Source organism: Trichoderma breve, chromosome 5 (genome assembly GCF_028502605.1).
Source record: "Trichoderma breve strain T069 chromosome 5, whole genome shotgun sequence".
NCBI classification, from domain to species: domain Eukaryota; kingdom Fungi; phylum Ascomycota; class Sordariomycetes; order Hypocreales; family Hypocreaceae; genus Trichoderma; species Trichoderma breve.
Genome location: NC_079236.1, coordinates 3,939,487 through 3,958,569, shown reverse-complemented (window position 1 = coordinate 3,958,569; position 19,083 = coordinate 3,939,487). Strand labels below are relative to the sequence as shown.

The window sequence follows — 19,083 nt, the reverse complement described above, 5'->3', positions numbered from 1 at the left end:
GGGGTTGAGGCGTTTATGGTCAGCGAAGCTGTGATACTCTGATATTTGATGGCTTGGCATAAAGTCCTGCGTTTCTAAGCCTAGTGCCAGGTACAAACACTGATTAACAAAACTGTCAAATGGAAGATGTATTGCTTGAAGAAGACTAACTGAAGTTGTAAACAACTTGCTATGACCATTACCAAGCGTAAAGGTATTTCATTACCGGCATAATAGTTGGGCCATCACATAACGAGATTTTGGCCATGGAATCTGCCAGTCGAACTATTTGGGAATGACGGGGATTTCGTGACAGTTTTAAACGTTGTAAATGAGGTATAGTCCTGACAATTTCATGCACAATCAGCGATGTTTTAGTGCTCCTCGTAGAGTAACGAACCCTAAATGGAAGTAAACTCCCAACTACTCATGTCTTAGGGCCGGTTGGCTCTATCAACAATGAAGATGATGTTATTTCAGACTCATCATAGTATTACAAGTGTCTAATTACCTCAGCCCATGGCTTGGAAAGATCTTGTTTTGGGCTTATAGTGGGGGAACAAGCGGTTAAAAGAAGAGATTTCCTAGATCAGAGTCGGTTAAACCAGCAACGGCTAAGCATAGACATTACGATGGCTTAAGCTTTGAGACCGAGAATCCTTTAGGGTTACTTGGTGATGAACTTGATGGGATTCCTGTCCTATACTCAGACATGGGCAACTGTTGCTGGAGGGCCCCCAAATCAATCTTCCACACATACCATTATGCCTCAACGGGTAGTGTAGCCCAGTATACCAGCATAGTAAGCTATACTCGTATTAATCCTCTTAACAGACTGATGAAAGCCTTCCATGTCTTTCCTGTTTTGGCACGACATGACCCGCCTCTCTGCCAGCCACGGCTCGTGATCCTTGAATGAATATATGATGTTTGCTCTGTCTTACATTATATAACGCCACGGTTAAAAATATATCGATCTTACGAATAAAGAATCGTACCTTGGCAGAGGCACTTTGGTGGATGGATAAGTACTGTACCGATGCGGAAGTTGCCGAGCTGCGGCTTAGATCTAACGGCTGGCACCACCTTTATAAGCAGCCGTTTGTCTTGTATCGACCACGACTATTTCCTTGGCGGCTGCTGTATAACTGTCAGGAGACAAGTATAATTTTATCAGATAGAGTCATCCATCTCTGCCTAGGTAGCCTTATCCAGTTCTGATTTGGCCCACAAGGCGGTGGTTCATGTCCTACCAAAATTAGAAAGACATAGTATATAGAGTTTAACTGCAGAATTAAGCTTATATGAGCCACCCCCGCCTTGAATTATCTCGCCCTGATTTGATCCACAAGGCTTCTGCGTCCCTGCATGTCGAAAGGTAGCGTTTTCGGTCATTGCTACAACGGGCGCTCGGATTTGGTGTAATTAGACCATAGAAGTGTCATAGACAGGAAACACCCATGCATTTTTTGCTAGGTGAGTCTCACCAGAGCTGATTCATTATGAGTCGACCTCGTCTGTGCGGGGTAATATTTACAACCATTCAAGTGCTTTGTGGAAATGCCAAGTAGTGCTGTCCCAAGTTGCTGACAGCTATTCAAGGATAAGATAGCAAGTTAAGGTAGCACATGCGGGGTGCTGCTCCAAATCAACTCTTCTCCCACTCTTGGTAAATGGAGATAAAAAGGCAAGGTAGGTGTTACTAAAGATCCACGTTATTGTTGAACCCGTCTTTGTCATCGTGTATGGAAAACCGCAGTGTAAATCTTACCTACGGCCGAAGTCGTCTAAAATTAGCAACGGCAACAGGATGCAATGCCAAAATCCCAAAGACATTCTAGAGAAGCACCTTGCTGCCTGAAAACCCCCTTATTAGTCTAGTTGGCTAATCGAATACATGCCCACCTTGCTTTACCCAAATTTATTGATACTGTGATCTCGCCAAGTCAAACTCAATACATTTCGCGAAGCCTCCAGAGCCAGTTTAGGCAAGGCACAACACAATTCTCCGCCTGCCATTGCAACCGTGTTATCCACTGTTGAGATTTTCACCCCATCGTAAAAAAATGGCGTATCCGGGCGGCATTGACCTAAATTTCATCACTATCACGAATACGCCCGCCGAGGGCCGAGAAACCCGTCGCAAATATGTTCACCGTAGGGTAATGCACAACTATCACAAGCGGAGACGCATGCGACGGTGTAGCAATGATACATGCTTTGCAAAGACATCTCCACCGATAGGTGCAAGAGTTCGGCAAGCCTCTGCGGGCCAAAATGAGGAGTCCATTCATCCCATCGCACCAGCAATTTGGTCCATTCCTGGTAGCTCTTTTGGACCTGCCTGCTTGTTACTCCCAAAGATTTGGGTTACCCCCGGGAATATCCGCACAAGTCAAACTATCATGCAATTTCTCCGCGGTTGCCCTCGAAGAAGTGGCCAGGACCTGGCAAATGTACCCTTTGTACATCAACGGATCGGACTGGTCGCTGACGCAAACAATCCACTTCGAGCCTGCCAAAGCCTTTTCCGGAAGCATACTTCAACAAATGATGAAGCTTTATGGACAGGGGTTCATGATATTCAAGAGGATATATATATCAAGGTATACGAAGTTCTTGAAGATTACTGAATGAATGCTTGCTTGCCACCAGACTCTAGCTAAATATTGTACACAGTGTGCCACTTTTGATAAATGGAAACTACTCACCGCATCACAAGCAATGATGCTGCTTGTGTTACTCAGGCTGCGTCATGGCAGCAACCACGATGTATTTCCGGCAGCTGATATTGCACTTCTTTATTCGTTACAGGTACGTACTGTATCCTGCTTGGTTACACACATGTTAGGAACGTAGTGTAGCATTTTACTCACTGGGTGTAGCGAGTTTTTGTCCTACTCAGAGACAGGTTTTGTGATCGGGAGACCCTGCTCTCTGGAAACAGGGCCGTTCATGACTGGCAAGCATGGATCTTTCGAGAATCTTTAATCCGAACCGCGACCATTTACTTTTTGATGAGAATATTAGTGTCCACTGAGTGTGGAATCTCTTGCGATGGCCCGAATGATTGGCGCTTGGAGGAAATCCCACTTCCAGCCTCGAAAATGGCATGGGAGGCTACAAATGAGATTACGTGGGAAGCCGCCTCTAGAACTTCTGTGGAACCATCTACGGTGTTAAGATTCGGGGATTTAATTGGCACGGAAGGCATTGATCCCAATTCTGGAACCGCGCATCAAATCGAGGCTTGGCTGGAGGGTGTCGACGAATTGGGGCTCATCACGAGTATTTCTAGCACTCTGGCAACTTAATTGACACTATAAAACCTTGTATAGGCATGTATAATCTCTGATTTAGATTCGTTATCCAATGTCTGTTTATAGGAGCTGGACGTGTTCTCCTTTGAAGAGGCAGTTAGCTGTCTAGGGTCAAAATTGGGCAGCGTAGACGAGATGCGCTATCGTCATTCCAGCAAACGTGCCAGTAGCAGTCGGATCCATTGGGGAGGCTAGATCCGTATCGGCGTCGATGTAAACGAGCCCGACACGTTTGGAAGGATATTGTGGTTCTGCGTGTTGCCAGTAGGCAGAAAGAACAGTATGAGTTGAAAATCCGGCGGTGACGTTGAGTGCCGCTGACTCTCCATTATGCTGCGAAACTTATATATAGATACAAGGCCCTGTGTGTTTGTTAAGACCCAGTGGACTCTGAACCTAATCCGAGTTAAGTTCTATTTCGTCCAACTCTCCGCTAGCCACCCTGCATAATACGCAATGTCAGCAACCTAATCAGAATCCTCAGTCCAAGTTCTTTTAAACCAGGCATTGCTTTCGGCTATTTCTTTCTTTAAAAAACATTCTTCTATTACTTTTATTATAGGAACATCTATGAACTCTATTCCTCTGGCCTCTAAACAGCCCGGGCCGCCCTCGGTGGCTCACGACCCTGAATCGTTTGAGTACAGGAGGCAGCGGGCGGGTAAACCAAAGAGTCGCCTTGGATGCTTGACCTGCAAGGCGCGTCGAGTTAAATGTGACGAGCGCAAGCCTGTCTGCGCCCGCTGCGAGAAGGCTCGGATAGTATGCGATGGATATATCCGACCAGAGCTTCGTCGCAAGACGGAACCTACCAGTTCTCCTCTGCATCCTCTCTTGCCTCGAGCCAGCGCCGCCACTAAGCCTTCTCAACACCTTCTCAGCCAATTACCTCGTTCTTTTAACGGTCTCCCTGCCGTATGTGAAAAAAATGGGTCTTATTTCGACATCTTCCGGCACCATGTTGCTCCAGATCTTTCCCGGTACTATTACGCGGATCTTTGGTCTAGCGTTATCTCCGAAGGCCTGCAAGAAGGGTTTGTCCGCGAATCAATTCTGGCCATCGGAGCTCTAGCAAGGGCCATGGCCTCTAATCCTTCAACTCAAAGGCGAGGGTCCGCTGCACAGCATCGTCTGTCTATGATTGCTTCCTGGTCCCACCGAAATATTACCAACCATCATCACCGGGCGTCAATCTTGCATCACCTTAGGGCCATATCAAGCTTTAGAACATCTATTCAAAACAGGGATGCCCAATTTCGACCGAGGAAAGTTTTTATGATGACACTACTGCTTTTTGTGTATGAAATTCTTCAAGGCAACCTGAGCGCTGCGGACAACCTTCTCTCCTATGGTCTGGGAATGTTTCGATATTCGACCACTCTTTTCCAAGATAATGCAATGACCAGTGCTGAAACTATAGACGTGGAGCACATTCTCCCTTGCGTTGCTGTCATGGGCATGTTCACTCACCAGTTAAACTCATCCTGGGCTCATATTCTTCAATTGCGAGCGGAGCCAGAGTTCAAGATTCCAGAGTTTGGCATCGATACCATCCCAAAGGTGTATTCATGGTGGGGAAGATTCTACACCCACGCGGTCACATGCCTATGTCAGATCAGCTACGGCAGAAAGTTTTCCGTCTTTGAGGCGGTGGCTCGGCGAGGAAGCTTCTTATCATGCCTAAGTCGATGGAAGTCAACTCTGAACGCTTACCTGGATAGTTGCGAATCAAGCACAACAGAAAGACGGGCTCTGCGTCTCATATTTATTCACTGGCAAGTCCTCTGGATAAGTGTTAGCTGTTGTCTGGATCCGACAGGTGTGGCCTTTGATGCATTCACAGATGAGTTTAGCGATATGCTTTGGCGCTCGGTAAAGTTTATTAAAGATGATATCTCGACTGATACGCCTCTGTTAATGACTTTTGGCGAGGGAATCTTTATGCCACTACTCTGTGTGGTAGCTTGCTGTAGGGACCACGAGTTACGTATGACGGCAGCAGCTGTTGCTTATGAGTTGCCATGGCAAGAAGGAACTTGGGATACTCGAGTAGTCCTGCTTGGACAACTAGGCTCTGTTTTAATGGAGGAGAAGGGGAGGGATGAAAGAGGGTTTATCCCCCCTACATCTAGATGGTACTGGCGAGGAGGAGATATCCACCCAAAAAGCAGGAGGATGACATCTCGCTATTTACAACATGTGCCTGGCAATCATGAGAAAACTGTAACAAAGTCATTGAGTATAGACCTCGACCGATGGCCGGACATTTGCTCTGCGGTGGGATGCGTGAAAGATCACGCGGCGATCATAAATAGTTTAGCTTAGGCGAAGGACTTCTTTTTTTCAACATTTTCTTTTTTTAAAGAATAGAGCACATGTAAGTATAGATTACAGATTCAGTTAATAATAAGGTTAAAGAGATATTCAGCTGACTCAGCCACACTGTAGCATCCAATGAACGAGAACGAAGAGACGCTCGTTTAGGGGAACCAATCAACGGTTACCCTCGCAGTATCAGCACTAGCATTTCGTTCTGCTTCTAACCGATCCTTTGTGCTTATGCTCATTATGACTGTAGCCTTCCCGCTATCGAGAATTATCTCTAATCGAGTCGCCAGAGCTGTGATGGCTCCATAGTAGGGCCGCTGCCAAGCTAAAGAAGCCATATCTAAGGAGCAGCCCAGACGATGTTTCATGATAAATATGCCATCCGCGCGAAATGAGGATTCCCTTGCCTTTTCCCTTCTAGAGTTGTTCAAGAGTTACGTGTAGAGACAGAGCTTTTGCTTTTACTCTTGTCCATCTTTTTTTCCTGCATTGCTCACCCATCCATCGCGCCTTTCACCATGCCCAAGACAATCTTGTTCTTTACGAATTCCGATTACGGCCAGGCTAATGTGGTCCTAGCTGCAGCGTACGAGTTGGCTATTCTGGCCAATGATGTTGAGATTCATATTGCGTCCTTTGAGGGCCTCGAGCAGGCGGCCCTTAAGACCAATCAGCTCGTTGTGGATATTTCTCCCTGCAAGCCATCATCACGTCTGATTTTCCACAGACTGCATGGTAGATCCCAATTTGAAGCATGTATAGGCCCAGATGTCGACCTATTCAAAGCATACGACCGACCTCCCACTTTCTTCAATGCGGCACGCACGATTCTCTGCATCGAGGGTATCATGCAACCTTGGAGCTCCGAGGAGTTTGTCGATTTGTATCAGCAAAGCCTACATATCCTGAGTAATGTGAAACCTGATTTGACTGTTATCGAGCCACTTTTTACTCCTGGTCTTACTCTGTGTAACCATCTGGGTATCAACTGGATCGTACTGGCGCCAAATACGATCAAAGACTTTGCGGTTCCTCTGCAACCACGACTTGCGGCTCTATGGAAGTACCCCATGTAAGTTGAATGCAAAACATTCCATGTACTAATTTCTGATCAAACAAATACAGAGTCTGTTCAGGAATGCCATTTCCGCTTCCTATCTATCTTATCCCTGCAAACATCGCTCTCAATCTCGTTGCTGTATACATGCTACTTACAGCCCAAAGAGTCAAAAACGCCCAGACATTGCTGAAAAACCGGGTTGGAGAGAGTATCCAATTGATGACTGCCAACGAATTGGGCGTGTTGAAGCCTGCACCGACAGGGCTACGCATCCTCGTCGCAAACAGTGCCGACCTGGACTACCCTTTTGACATATTACCTTCTCATGTTGTTCCTTGCGGTCCTATTATTCGTCCCTCTCTCGAGCTTAGTAAAGTGGACCAATCCCTGGAAAATTGGCTTGCTAGAGAGCCCACGGTGTATGTCAATCTTGGCACCCATCTGACGATGTCCAAATCAGAAGCGGTCGAAATGGCAGCTGCCTTTCGTCAATTTTTAGATATGGCAGACGCGAAGGGTCGAAAACTACAAATTCTGTGGAAACTCAAGATCAAGAGCGTGGCAAGTGAGGACAAGCTTGTTCCAAGCAGCCTAGAGCAACACGAAGAGGACGTTTACAAGGCCATTCATAGGCACTTAGGCAAAGAGATGGATAATGACCAAATCAGACTCACGAATTGGGTGACGGCAGAGCCAAAATCTGTGCTCGAATCCGGTCATATCATCTGTTCGGTGAACCATGGTGGTGCAAGCTCCTTTAACGAAGCATTGTGGTGAGTATCTCATTTCTACCAAACAGCATTCTCAATGAAAAGTCCTAATAATTTTGTTCCGAATTGTAGCGCTGGCGTCGCGCAGCTTGTTTTGCCAGGATGGGCAGATTGCTATGATTTCGCCAACAGGGCAGAGCTTATTGGAATAGGCCGGTGGGGGAACAAAAAGGCAAAGCCGAGATGGCAAAAGGACGAGCTATGTGAAACCCTTGTACAAGTTATCTTTGGAGCCAAAGCGGAGGAAATAAACCTACGAGCCAAAAAGTTCGCTCGGAAATATGCCGAAGGGGATGGGAGGCGCTTCGCAGCAAAGGTTCTCTTGGATGCTTTAGTGACAAATTTATGATAGCTGTAACGATTTTAGCTGTAGATAATACATATTCCCTTTTAATATCTGTCACTGCGACATTCATGTGGAAAAACACTTCATTGTCTTTACTAAATGACTGTATTAAAAATTACTATATGATCTAATTAGTACAAGAAGATACTCGTCTTCGCCAACTCTTCGCCATGTTCGTGAGAAATAATGTCCGCGTTAGACTAACTGCAAGCTTCGGGACTCTTTAGAACTCTGAAGTCAGAGACGCTTGTTCTCTCCATCCAGATACCACTCGAAAATATTACCGAATACCTTCTTTGCTTCACTTTCAATGACATCTCCATGACAGGGTATAATGCGGTCGAAATCCCAGCTGTATATACGTTGCAATGACACGGCAAAAGCGACACGGTCTTTAGCTCCTAGTATATACCATGCTAGACGCTTCTGCCATGTCGCAGGATATGCTGTGGAGAAGATTGGCGAAACAAGCTTCGTTAAAACCCCAGAAGTTGGTGATTGGCCTGACTTGGAGAATTGCTCGACAGCGGGTACATTAAATAAAAGGTCTGCTTCGATGACTGTGTGAGTCGGCTTGTGGAACAAGACAATTTCGTGAGACTCCATTGAATCAATGTATTGTACATCGAACTCATTGTCAAATTCTTCCGAGATATGTTTCTGGCTTTCCGACGCAGTGTAGATGATGTCGAATACCTCCCGACCTAAGCCTAGTTTCTTGGCGCATTTTTCAGGTAGGCCCTCGGGGACAATGAGACATGCGCCGGGAAATTCTGCTTTCCATGAGCCAATCTGCATGTAATGCTCCAAGTTTGGAGCGATGATATATTTGACTGTGCCGTTCGTTGCAATCAGCGCATTGCGCACGACGTCCGTCAATCGCACCGGCGATATGACTGCAAGTGAGCCGGATTGAAGTTGCACTGTAATATCGTCAGAGGAAGAAGAGTCTCTTAGACGAAGACGGCTTACCGATAGTTGTTCGTCCACCCGTTTTGAGAAGCCCCAACTGTGCGAATGGGATGCTAATGGTAGTGATATTGGGGCTTACTTGGCGAATTACTGTTGAGTCGGAGTCCTGTTTGTCCAACGCTAGCTCATTTTTTGGAGACATCTTTCACACGCTGGCGTTTATAAATAACTAGAGGAACAGAAATACAAGACGGGGTTTCATTGCGATTCCGATAGCCAACAACGAATACAATGCCAATATTTATAACGATTGGAAGCCCTCTAGATAGATTCAGTTCGTTTGTCGGTATACGTCATGAAGAAAGCCATTGGCCGAATATACTGATCGTTCTACACGGAGGACAGCCGTGTTGATTTGGTGCGCGGAGCGGGGCCGACCCTTGCCATTAGCAATCGGTGCTAAGCCTCATTGCTGGTATTAACTCAAATCTTTATACTAAATAATACAGCATATGGGTTCGATCCCTTCTAGTAATGAGGCCGCCGAAGACATATGATATATTCCTAGTTAGTTGGTCGTACTCTGTATCCATTTTGTATTTAACCATATTTTTACCTACTCCGCATGATGCACAAATGGCTTGGCTTGACTGGGATCGGAAAACCGCCCGCCGGTCGATGGCAGTCTAATAAGAACTTGCAGGTATGAATCTGATTGATGTTAAGATGGCGTCGTCCATAAGAAAGGGGCATCTGAAAAAACAAGTATAAATATCTCTAATACGCCTTGGGTTTCTAAACTTGAGTCAGTCGATCGAATCAGCAGCTGTTGGTGATTTGAACCAGTCAATTAGCAACAATGGCAAAACTTTCCCTCCTACATCTTTTGGCTACACTTGTGGCCTGTGCCGCTGCTGATGGAGAAGTTTCTCGACACCCAAGGCAATCATGTGCCCATCTTAAAGCTCCATGCATCCCAGGTGCCGAAATCATATCGATTAATGGGACAGAGTTATGGAATTATACCGTCCCCGCCGTCCCAGGGCTTCTTCCAAGTCCAGTTTCCGGTCTGGACGTATGTGCAGTTGATGTGGTTCTTACCCATCCAGGCGCACATGACAAAGTTCTCGTCAAAGTCTGGATGCCTCTGGAGGGTTGGAATGGGAGATTTCAAGCCAACGGGGGAGTCGGTTATGCAGCCGGCGAGCTGGAGCTTACCCTAGGTCCTACCATTAAGCAGGGATACTCCTCCGCATCTACCGATGCTGGTGTAGGCTTCAACCCTTCGTCGCCTGAGGCTTGGGCCTTACGACCAGACGGTTCTGTGAACCGAGATGCACTCATCAATTTCTCCTATCGCTCAGTCCATGATATGGCGTTAGTCGGCAAAGAGATTACGGAGCAGTTTTATGGTCAGAAGCCCAAATACTCATATTGGAACGGATGTTCAACAGGCGGACGGCAGGCAATGGTTGCGGCGCAGAGATACCCAGATCTTTTTGATGGGATTCTAGCAGGTGCTCCTGCAATCTACTGGCCAACATATGTTATTGCAGAGCAATGGCCGCAGGTGGTTATGAAGATGGAAAAGTCGTTTCCTTCACCTTGCGAGCTAAAGGCATTTACCGACGCCGCTATTGCTGAATGCGACGGATTGGACGGCATCGTCGACGGCGTCATCAATGATCCAGACATTTGCCACTTTAATCCATACGCGCTGGTTGGACGAAAGATTCCTTGTGATGGAGTGAATGTGACCATCACAGAAGCAACCGCCAGTGTTGTTCAGAAGGTGCTCCAAGGTCCCTTTGGACCAGATGGAGAGTCAAGGTGGTATGGCCTCAATCCTGGCGCTGCGCTAGACAGCCTTACGAACACCAATGTAACTCATGGGAAACGAGTCGGCCTTCCCTTTTTCGTCAACGATGCTTGGATCAAATACTGGATCGCGAAAGACCCCAATTATGATCTGAGCAAAATCGACTATGCCACACTAGACCGGCTCTTTGCCCGGTCAGACAAGGAATATGACGCCATCATCGGAACCGATAATCCTAACCTGTCCGGATTCCAAAAGTCGGGCGGGAAATTGCTAATGTGGCACGGCCTTTCCGATCAGCTTATTTTCCCCAAAGGTACAGTCGAATACCGGAACAGAGTTGAGCGACTGATGGGTGGCTCTGAAAAAGTCAACGAGTTCTTTCGGCTTTTCCTTGCCCCCGGTGTGGACCATTGCGCAGGCACTCCGTCTCTCGGGGCGGTGCCCACGGATCCGCTTGCGGCTCTGGTAAACTGGGTGGAAAACAAGAGGGCGCCTCTCAGCTTGGCTGCGGAGATAGCGGGATCTCAAGGCGGCGCTCGCATTATCTGTCCTTATCCCCAGATTGCCACGTACATTGGAGGAGACACAAAGTCCGCCAGTAGCTTCAAGTGCATCTGAGCTGGCTGTGCAACGCAAACTAGGACTCGTTAGCAATACGTGTCTAAAAGTTCGGTTTGCCTTCTCTTCGACTTCTGTCCATTTAGTGTTATTACAATTTAGTATTTGAGTTTCCTTAGTCTAATAATTCATAGTGTCAGATTTTAGCTTCGAATCTCCCATTCTTAACAGACTGTTACCAGGGCTTTATTCAGGATCCGCGGGGCTGAGTCGACAAGTCGTGGTCAGCTCGGACAAATCCTTCGTTGCCGCGGCGCTAGCTGACTCTCCTTCAAATTGACATCGTGGCACGTAACTGCTGAGACTATTTGTTTGACAATAGGCCTTGACTGACACGAGACGACTATCTCTCTATTTTCTTCCTAGGAAACAAAATGACAACTCCGACTGTTAAAGATGGTTGTGCATTGCAAGCGTGTAGCAATTGCAGAGTGCGGAAGAAGAAATGCGACAAGATCTTTCCGAGTTGCACAACTTGTCGGAAGTGAGTTAATTCATCTCCAATCCATATCTGAAACTTTCTGATAATAAAAGGAAATTCATAAACTGTAATTATGAAGAAAACCGATCTCAGCACGAGATACGCACGCTTCGCTCACAACTAGAGTCCCTATCCAACGGGTTGAGTGTCGCCGGCGGGTCTTCACTCATTCCGTTATCTTTGGACTCCACCACGCAGCATTACCCAATCCCATCTCAATGGTATATGCCATTCTTAGTCAATCACTGTAAGCATTTCCTAGAGAGAGAGACTGTTCCGCTCGAATGTATGAGTAAACTCACCGCCCCGCTGATTATGACCTCTGCTTTCCGAGGTCTCTTAGAACCAACTTCAATCACGCCCCTGAGTACTCAAGGAATCAATGGATGCAAGCATCATTCCAGGATCCGTGCATGTTTCACGTAATTCTTTTCGCTGCGTCATCTCATCTAGAGGTGATTCGAGGAGAAAATGGCAATCCTGTAACTCATTATCATCGGCGACAGGCGATCAAGCTCCTCTTGGAAAATATTTCTGCCTCTCGAACTGTATCCGACACAGATATAGCCACAGCAATGTATTTATGGCATTATGAGGCAAGTAGGTTGTTGCAGATGAGGCGTTGGTCCAAGGCTAACAACAAAGTGAAGAGCATGAATAGCCACCTAGATGAAGCAAGGATCCATAAAGAAGGCCTACTGCAAATGGTAAATGCAAATGGAGGCCTAAGAAAGCTTGGTTTTGATGGTTTCTTATCACATATGATTACACTGTAAGTCGACCCGTTAGTCCCACAACCCTACGGTCAGTAATAACTGTTCATTCAGGATTGGTTTTGGCGACGCCATTCTGAGTGCCTCGAAACCAGTCTTTGGAACCGTAGACGGATATCAAGTTCCTGAGGCACCAACTACACTTCTCTCAGCTATCTTGCAACGTCCGGAGAAAGTATTATATTCCAGTGGGCTGAATGGGCCGTTACTATCACTGCTTCATGAGGTTCATGACAATTTGCTTACTTTCGATCCACAAGCCATACCAGGAGACTACTGGGAGATACCTTTATGTATAGGAGACAAGTACCCAAATGGAGATTTTGAGGAAGATGGCCCTTTCCATGCCGCATGTTGGTACGCCGCGAGTATCTACCTAAATTCTCTCAAGCGTGGTATACCTTTCTCATCCGGCGAGAACCAGATATTTGTGGAAAATTTACGATCCTGCATCATGGTCTTTCCCAAAGATAATGATGGGGAGTTGGAGAGAGAGATTTATGTGTGGTTATGTTTTACCGGCGCTGCTGTTGCTAAGAGAGACAAGACATGGTTTCTTGCAAAGGTCGGTCCTACAGTCATGTCACTAAGTCAGAAACAGCTGGGTGATTTTAAGAGAGGAGTTATACAGTTTGCTTATATTGTCCAAGAGCTGGAAAGCAACAGATATCGTGAGGTGGAAGTGTAAATTCAGATTTCTGTAATATTAATTTGTAAATTAGAATTAGATACGTATGAAACAATACTGCTCCGAAAGGTCCCACAGCTTAACACTCTCGTGTTATGAACTCTGCATTTAATGTATACTTCTGGGGATCCCATATGTGATGTTTCAAGAAAGTCCAGCAAACTGATAGAGAAAATAGACTAAAGATGATCAGTAATGCCAGTATTTCTTGATTTCCCTTAGACCCTGAACAAGAGCAGGCGGATTGTCCAAGCCACAAAAATGTCCACCAAAATCCCACGCTATGTAAGTGTTAAAAATCGTAATTCAACATTGAAAGGCTAAGAGTAACTGACATTTATAGTAGACAAGATTCGTCAGAGGACCTATAATCTGTTCTGGGATGAAGAATGTATCATATTTAAAACTGGAAAAGAGAAATGGGGCATCTGTTTTCGCTTTCGACAGAGGAACGGCAAATGATGACGGATTCTGGTTATATATGTAAGCAGCGGAAGTGAACGACTGTGTGAGATAATAGAGCGAGACGACCCGAAGGATTTCATGGTCATTTAAAACAGACGGCCCGGTGCCACGTCGCGGATCGGACCCTAGGACGTATTATACGTTAACATGGGACAAATGAACACTCAATTGAAAAAAAATGAACAAAACTGAAGCAACAGGATCTTACAAGAGATATATTTCTCAGCAATCCACGCAAGTTGGCCAACTGGATTATCGTACAATGCCAAACCAATTGTATTTGGCTAAAATAGAGATTAAGCATGCAGCTCTGCGTTTGTAAAGGCAATGTGCGGACTTACTTTAGTTCTCTGTTGAACTGCATATGCACTGCCACCGACAGAATTGTCAACCCAGAGTTGCTCGCTGAAGGCATCCTCTCTAGAAAGCGTTATATTCTCTGCATCCAGCTGTTCGGGTTGTAGTGGAAGCTCTGGGAAAAGCGCCATGTGAGTGGCGCGAACAGAGTTGGGGTAGGAATTATACAGTGACCAGCCAATGAAGGCTCCCCAGTCAGAACCATGAACTGCATAGGTATCATAACCCAGTACTTCCTGCATGAGGGTGTTGAATACACGTGCAGTGTCATCAATGGTCCAATTCTTTGGGGTAGGGGAAGAGAAGCCGAATCCAGGAAGAGAGGGAATAACGACATCAAACGACACCTCGTCGGAGCTGGCCATATGCGAATTATTCTTGAGAGTCAAATTATTTATGACAGGTAACATTTCCAAAAACGATCCTGGCCAACCGTGAAGTAGGATGAGCGGAATAGAGTTCCGCGCTTGGGAGACTTCATGGATAAAGTGAATTGTTTGGCCTTCAATAATTGTAGTAAAATGTTTCAGCCTTCGACAAACATATTAGCAGCCAATTCGTCATCACAAGGATACTATGGGCCGTGACATACCGATTCAGTTCAAGTTGTTCTTTTTCCCAGTCGAAATCATGTAGCCATTGGCTACAGAGACTCTCGAGCTTGGATAAAGATATGCCGGTGTTCGTTGAATCATTCCTGCTGTTGACAGCAATGTCTAAATCGCTCGGAGGTAACTGAGTTCTCTTTATCATATCGACCATGTGCGGTACGCGATGAGAGAGGTCAATCTTAAAAGGGGATATGCTAGACTTGGCTGCTTCAGCCAGGGGCTCTGTGCTTAGAAGCACCAGAGCAGAAATCATGTAAAACAGCAGCGTCATCATTGCCCAAAATTGTCGAAATGTTTTAAGATAGAAGAAGAAAATTTGATGTACTGATAAAATCTGATAAAATCCGTTTTTTACATCTTTAAATACACAACAGCTCTTGGCTCTTTCATCCTCCTCTCAATTCTTCAGCAATAGATTCCAAAGTACGACCCACCATTTGCAAATTGCTTTTCGCCTTCTTTACTGCTTACATAGAGCAGGCAATATGAGTGAATCTGAGGGCCGCGCGGTTGTCAAATCTACAGTAGATCGATTAGATAAAAAAAGAGGCTCCTATCTGATGGTTCGATCAGGTCGCTCCATAATTTTGCTTCTCTGCACCGCGCGCTTGCTATACCCAAAATTGCTGGGATGATCTGACTTGATCAAACCGACGCATACTAACAAGAGAATACGAGGCGCTGCTTATCGGTTTCTCATATCTCGGGCGAAGAATTGTGGGTGCTTAAAGCCTGTGGATGTGTTAATCAACCGCGCGCGATGATATGTCAGCTCATAGCTCCCCTACACACCCCTATCATTGAGTATACAAGACCTTGTACTCGACTATTTCTGTAGATATATTGCATAGATCGAGGAGCTATACATCTATTTTCTAGCTAGCAACCCGGGGTGTATAGTTGAGCTGAACATAGGGTGCGTACCCATGCAAGATGTACATGAGATGTAATTAGAATTCAAAAGAAGGAATCTCCAATTGCATCATAAATAACTCTCTCAATAGGATATCGAGTTTGGTTATTATAAATTGGGTCGTCTTGCGGAATTTCCTGGCTCCAGGCTAGCATAACCACGCCCTTCTCTATATCGCAGTGCCAGTTTACGTTGGTGAAACCAGCCCAAGCCAAAGTGAATTTTCCTCGGCCAGTTTCAAATCCTTCTGGAAAAAGCAGCGCTCCAAGACCCCACTGCTTGGGTGTTCCTGGAAATAGAACCCCACCGTCGTTAGAGGCTTGAGAAGGTTTGTTAAGGCCGTTTTCAACCTCAGCCTCGGAAAGTTGCGGAGTAAACATCTGAGCTACGAGTTCAGAACTCAGAACTCTTTTACCTGACTTAGCTATATATACTCCTCTATTAGTTCATATACTCGATTTTAAACAGATTGAAGTGAAACACTTAAACCAAATCTTTTTATGGCGGTCTAGTCTTTGTTCCAACAGGAAATACATGATGACACTTACGATGAACTCCTTGATTAAGTAGGGGCAAAAGTGCTTGTCCAAGAGCGTTGATAGTGCCAAAGCCTCCGGCTCCTGCGCTTTCAAATTTAATCTGTGCATCATCGTAGATCGGCGCTCTTGGAATAAGCATGTCTGGGGTAACTCTGACATGCTGGCCCACGAGCCGAGCTCTTTGTTCACTATCTAGGGTAAAGGCGAAGTCATTTGCCTCTACCCCTGCAGGATCTAGCAAATTGGTTTGAATGAACTGGCCCAAGCTGACATTAGTCAGGGCCTCGACAAGCAGACCGCTATAATCAGCTTCAGCGCCATAGCGCCAAATCTGGTTCGGGTTGGCCGCGTGTGAACCTTCGTAAACGCTTTTATTAGTTGGGAAAAAAGCCTCTGGATCGGTAACAATCTTTTCCGGATTCAGAGCAGCAAGGATATCTACCACAGGGTAGGCGTTTCCAGCTGTAAAAGTGAGGAGATTGCGAACAGTAATATCGCCAACTCGAGGTTGTGTAGCCGAGCTTGGGTCATTAGGATCAAGTCGGCTAAATATATATTTGTTAGAGAAACCTCGTCTCTACAAGTCACCAGAGACCACAGAGTAGTTACATACACTTCTTCTTTAGCTAAGCCGGGTAAATGATCTAAAACGCTATCATTAATCCCAATTAAACCCATATCAATGCATTTGAGCAGTGCCATTGCTCCAAGGATCTTGGTATGAGAAGCCAGCCAAAACATCTATGCATGGTTAGTGCAGTGCCCGGAGGAGTATGAGTGAGAATAATTTTTGATAGGTGCGCTAAATTTGGGATCAAAGTCAATTGCTCACATCATCGAATCGGAGAGGTTCCGACGACCCAAGCTGTCTGGTTCCGGCTGTGCTTTGATACAAAACATCGCCGGCCCTAGTCAATGCAAGAAAGTTCTGGAGGGGAGCTGCGACAGGGATTGTAGAGGCAACAATAGCATCGGCTTTCGCTATGTTTCCATAAAGGTTACGTATTAATGTTAATCATGTTTCGAGATGATGAAAATAATGGATAACTACTAACACTTTACTTCTTGCTTGACTGTAGCAAGATTTGCTGCAGCTCCGAGCCCATTGGGCAAAAGGGGAGCACGTGTACTATCCATGAGAAAATTCGGTTGTTAATTGAAGTATAAGGGACATGGTTTAATATTTGATGTAACCTGAGCTATATATGTATTGCGGGTGAGTCCCGAGTAACCAGTTTCTAGATCTTGAAGCCTCGGTATTATACCAAATGGCGCTGGTTAACCCGCCATAAGGCGTAAACTGCCCTAGCTGGAGAGTAGCACTTTCTATAACAGGGAATAAAATTGATAGTCCCATTTATGTTTATACTACTGCTAGACTGCTAATGTTACTATCATAACAAACTTGACAAACTACAGGACGGAAAATGCTTCGATTGAAAACATTGTGGAGCCGTTCACTGAACTACGCCACCCCGGATTTGAAGCTGAACTTGAAGTGCGGCTCTCGGCGGTGTGGAGAAATCGCAAAGGGAAATTCACAACAACCTAATTCAGTAACTCTGTCTCGTATTCTCCACACTGGTGGGTAGTGCATGAGAGGATCAGCCCACATGTGACCTTGTACGCAGGCTAATTTTGTCTTTAACTGCACCTGGGTAGCACTGTCGTAACCTTAGAAGTAAGAATCGAAGTAGATGAGAGGGAAAGGCGGTAATTTTATTCATCTTTAGTGTATTGGTAGAACAGTGAGGCTAATGGTGGCGTTCAGAGACGGGAAATCTTATTTGGTATCCTGCCTTTAGACATCTGAAATCATATTCACCTTTCACCTCCCAGGTACCTATTTGTTCCAATTGCTTAGCACTTGTAGTAAAATCTCTTAAAAGGGATCAAGCTAGGGAAACAATTCATGCACCATTGAAGACCTTCACGACATGTAGTGTAAGATGTGAAATGTATTTATTAAAACTCAAGACAAAATTGTAAAAGAACGACATGAACAGAAAGATGATCTAACTACTGCAAGCTATTATGGGATATTAATAACGTTCCATAGTCTAATATTCACTCAGTAGCGATAAAAAGCGTTGTCGAATTTGCAACCCAAGATCGTATTGCCAACATTAGATATTGTGGTGGCTGGCGAACACATTTGCTTCTCCTTTGACTAAGCATCATCTTGTGCCAAATTGAAAGCTTGCGTATTAACTCTCGTCTCCTTAGTGAGAGCTGGGGGCACGGGTGCAGTCGAGTTGACCTGCCGGCAGCCAGGTGTTACCGCCATCTTGGCTGGCGTAGAATTTGTCGGTAAATTGATCAGGGCTGGTGGGTCGCAGGAAATCGTCCATTGTTCGAGCTTGGATACCCGGTCTACCGGGATTGGTCAGGGGCCAGGTGATGAATCGAAAGTGACCGCCCTCCTCCCAGCCAACAGATGTACCAGGTCCGCTGTTGCCTCCACTGTCGCTGTAAGTGTAGTTGAAGATTTCGTTCTCAGCGTCGTAAGTTATGACAGAGTGAGCCGTGAGCAATGGACTTGGTTGAATCGAGTCCAGGGTCACATTATCCTTGGTGATCTTGATGGAATACGTAAGGTTCGCACCGGCGCCGCTGCCACCTCCACCGCTCCCATTTGCTTCACCCTGCTGATAGCAGTTCCAATCGCCAACAAAGGGAAGCACCCAGTTAAGCCCTTTTGGGCCTAAAGGAGAGGTAGTCGGCTGCGCTGAGCCAGGTAAACTCAAAAGAGTTAGGCACAGGAGGCCAATTGATGAGAGTGTGTAGGATTTGGTAGACATGGTTTGGTTGCGGTTTGAAGATACGGTTGATAGGTATGTTGAGTTGGCTGTGGTTGGAAGATGCTATTGAACTTGGCTTTGGAGTGATTGAGACTTCATATCTGGAGGGAATAGAGAGATAATATATATGCTAAAGATTGAGTGCATTGAAGACGGAGGTTCAATTGTGGCGTAGCACGTAGGAGTCGTGGACACTAGGAAATCGGTGAAGTCGGCGATATGACGTGTACGCTCACTCCTATAATACACATAAAGAAAGGGCACAAGTGTATCATCTCCCGACGGACTCATTGAGAATCA

The 19,083-nt window shown here is 45.7% G+C and overlaps 6 protein-coding genes across 6 annotated transcripts; 2 read left to right on the top strand and 4 right to left on the bottom strand.

The window, feature by feature from the left end:
- Window positions 1–6,145: 6,145 nt before the first annotated feature.
- Window positions 6,146–7,806, top strand: T069G_08830 (uncharacterized protein; the record flags this gene model as incomplete). The annotated part of the gene is made up of 4 exons (XM_056176040.1): window positions 6,146–6,699; window positions 6,753–6,819; window positions 6,868–7,460; window positions 7,530–7,806. 4 exons carry the CDS (start codon window positions 6,146–6,148, stop codon window positions 7,804–7,806), a joined length of 1,491 nt encoding a protein of 496 aa, XP_056026989.1.
- A 234-nt stretch (window positions 7,807–8,040) lies between these two features.
- Window positions 8,041–8,917, bottom strand: T069G_08829 (uncharacterized protein; the record flags this gene model as incomplete). Its single annotated transcript, XM_056176039.1, has 2 exons — window positions 8,041–8,726; window positions 8,776–8,917. The coding sequence occupies 2 exons, from the start codon at window positions 8,915–8,917 to the stop codon at window positions 8,041–8,043; spliced, it is 828 nt and encodes a 275-aa protein (XP_056026988.1).
- Window positions 8,918–9,574: 657 nt separating this feature from the next.
- On the top strand, window positions 9,575–11,155 carry T069G_08828 (tannase and feruloyl esterase domain-containing protein; the record flags this gene model as incomplete). Its single annotated transcript, XM_056176038.1, has 1 exon — window positions 9,575–11,155. The coding sequence occupies one exon, from the start codon at window positions 9,575–9,577 to the stop codon at window positions 11,153–11,155; it is 1,581 nt and encodes a 526-aa protein (XP_056026987.1).
- Window positions 11,156–13,286: 2,131 nt separating this feature from the next.
- T069G_08827 (alpha/beta hydrolase fold domain-containing protein) lies at window positions 13,287–14,801 on the bottom strand (the record flags this gene model as incomplete). The annotated part of the gene is made up of 5 exons (XM_056176037.1): window positions 13,287–13,378; window positions 13,433–13,687; window positions 13,771–13,846; window positions 13,904–14,450; window positions 14,512–14,801. The coding sequence occupies 5 exons, from the start codon at window positions 14,799–14,801 to the stop codon at window positions 13,287–13,289; spliced, it is 1,260 nt and encodes a 419-aa protein (XP_056026986.1).
- A 686-nt stretch (window positions 14,802–15,487) lies between these two features.
- T069G_08826 (beta-lactamase domain-containing protein) lies at window positions 15,488–17,119 on the bottom strand (the record flags this gene model as incomplete). Its single annotated transcript, XM_056176036.1, has 5 exons — window positions 15,488–15,867; window positions 15,992–16,527; window positions 16,596–16,723; window positions 16,815–16,963; window positions 17,038–17,119. The coding sequence occupies 5 exons, from the start codon at window positions 17,117–17,119 to the stop codon at window positions 15,488–15,490; spliced, it is 1,275 nt and encodes a 424-aa protein (XP_056026985.1).
- Window positions 17,120–18,204: 1,085 nt separating this feature from the next.
- T069G_08825 (uncharacterized protein) lies at window positions 18,205–18,783 on the bottom strand (the record flags this gene model as incomplete). The annotated part of the gene is made up of 1 exon (XM_056176035.1): window positions 18,205–18,783. One exon carries the CDS (start codon window positions 18,781–18,783, stop codon window positions 18,205–18,207), a length of 579 nt encoding a protein of 192 aa, XP_056026984.1.
- Window positions 18,784–19,083: the final 300 nt, after the last annotated feature.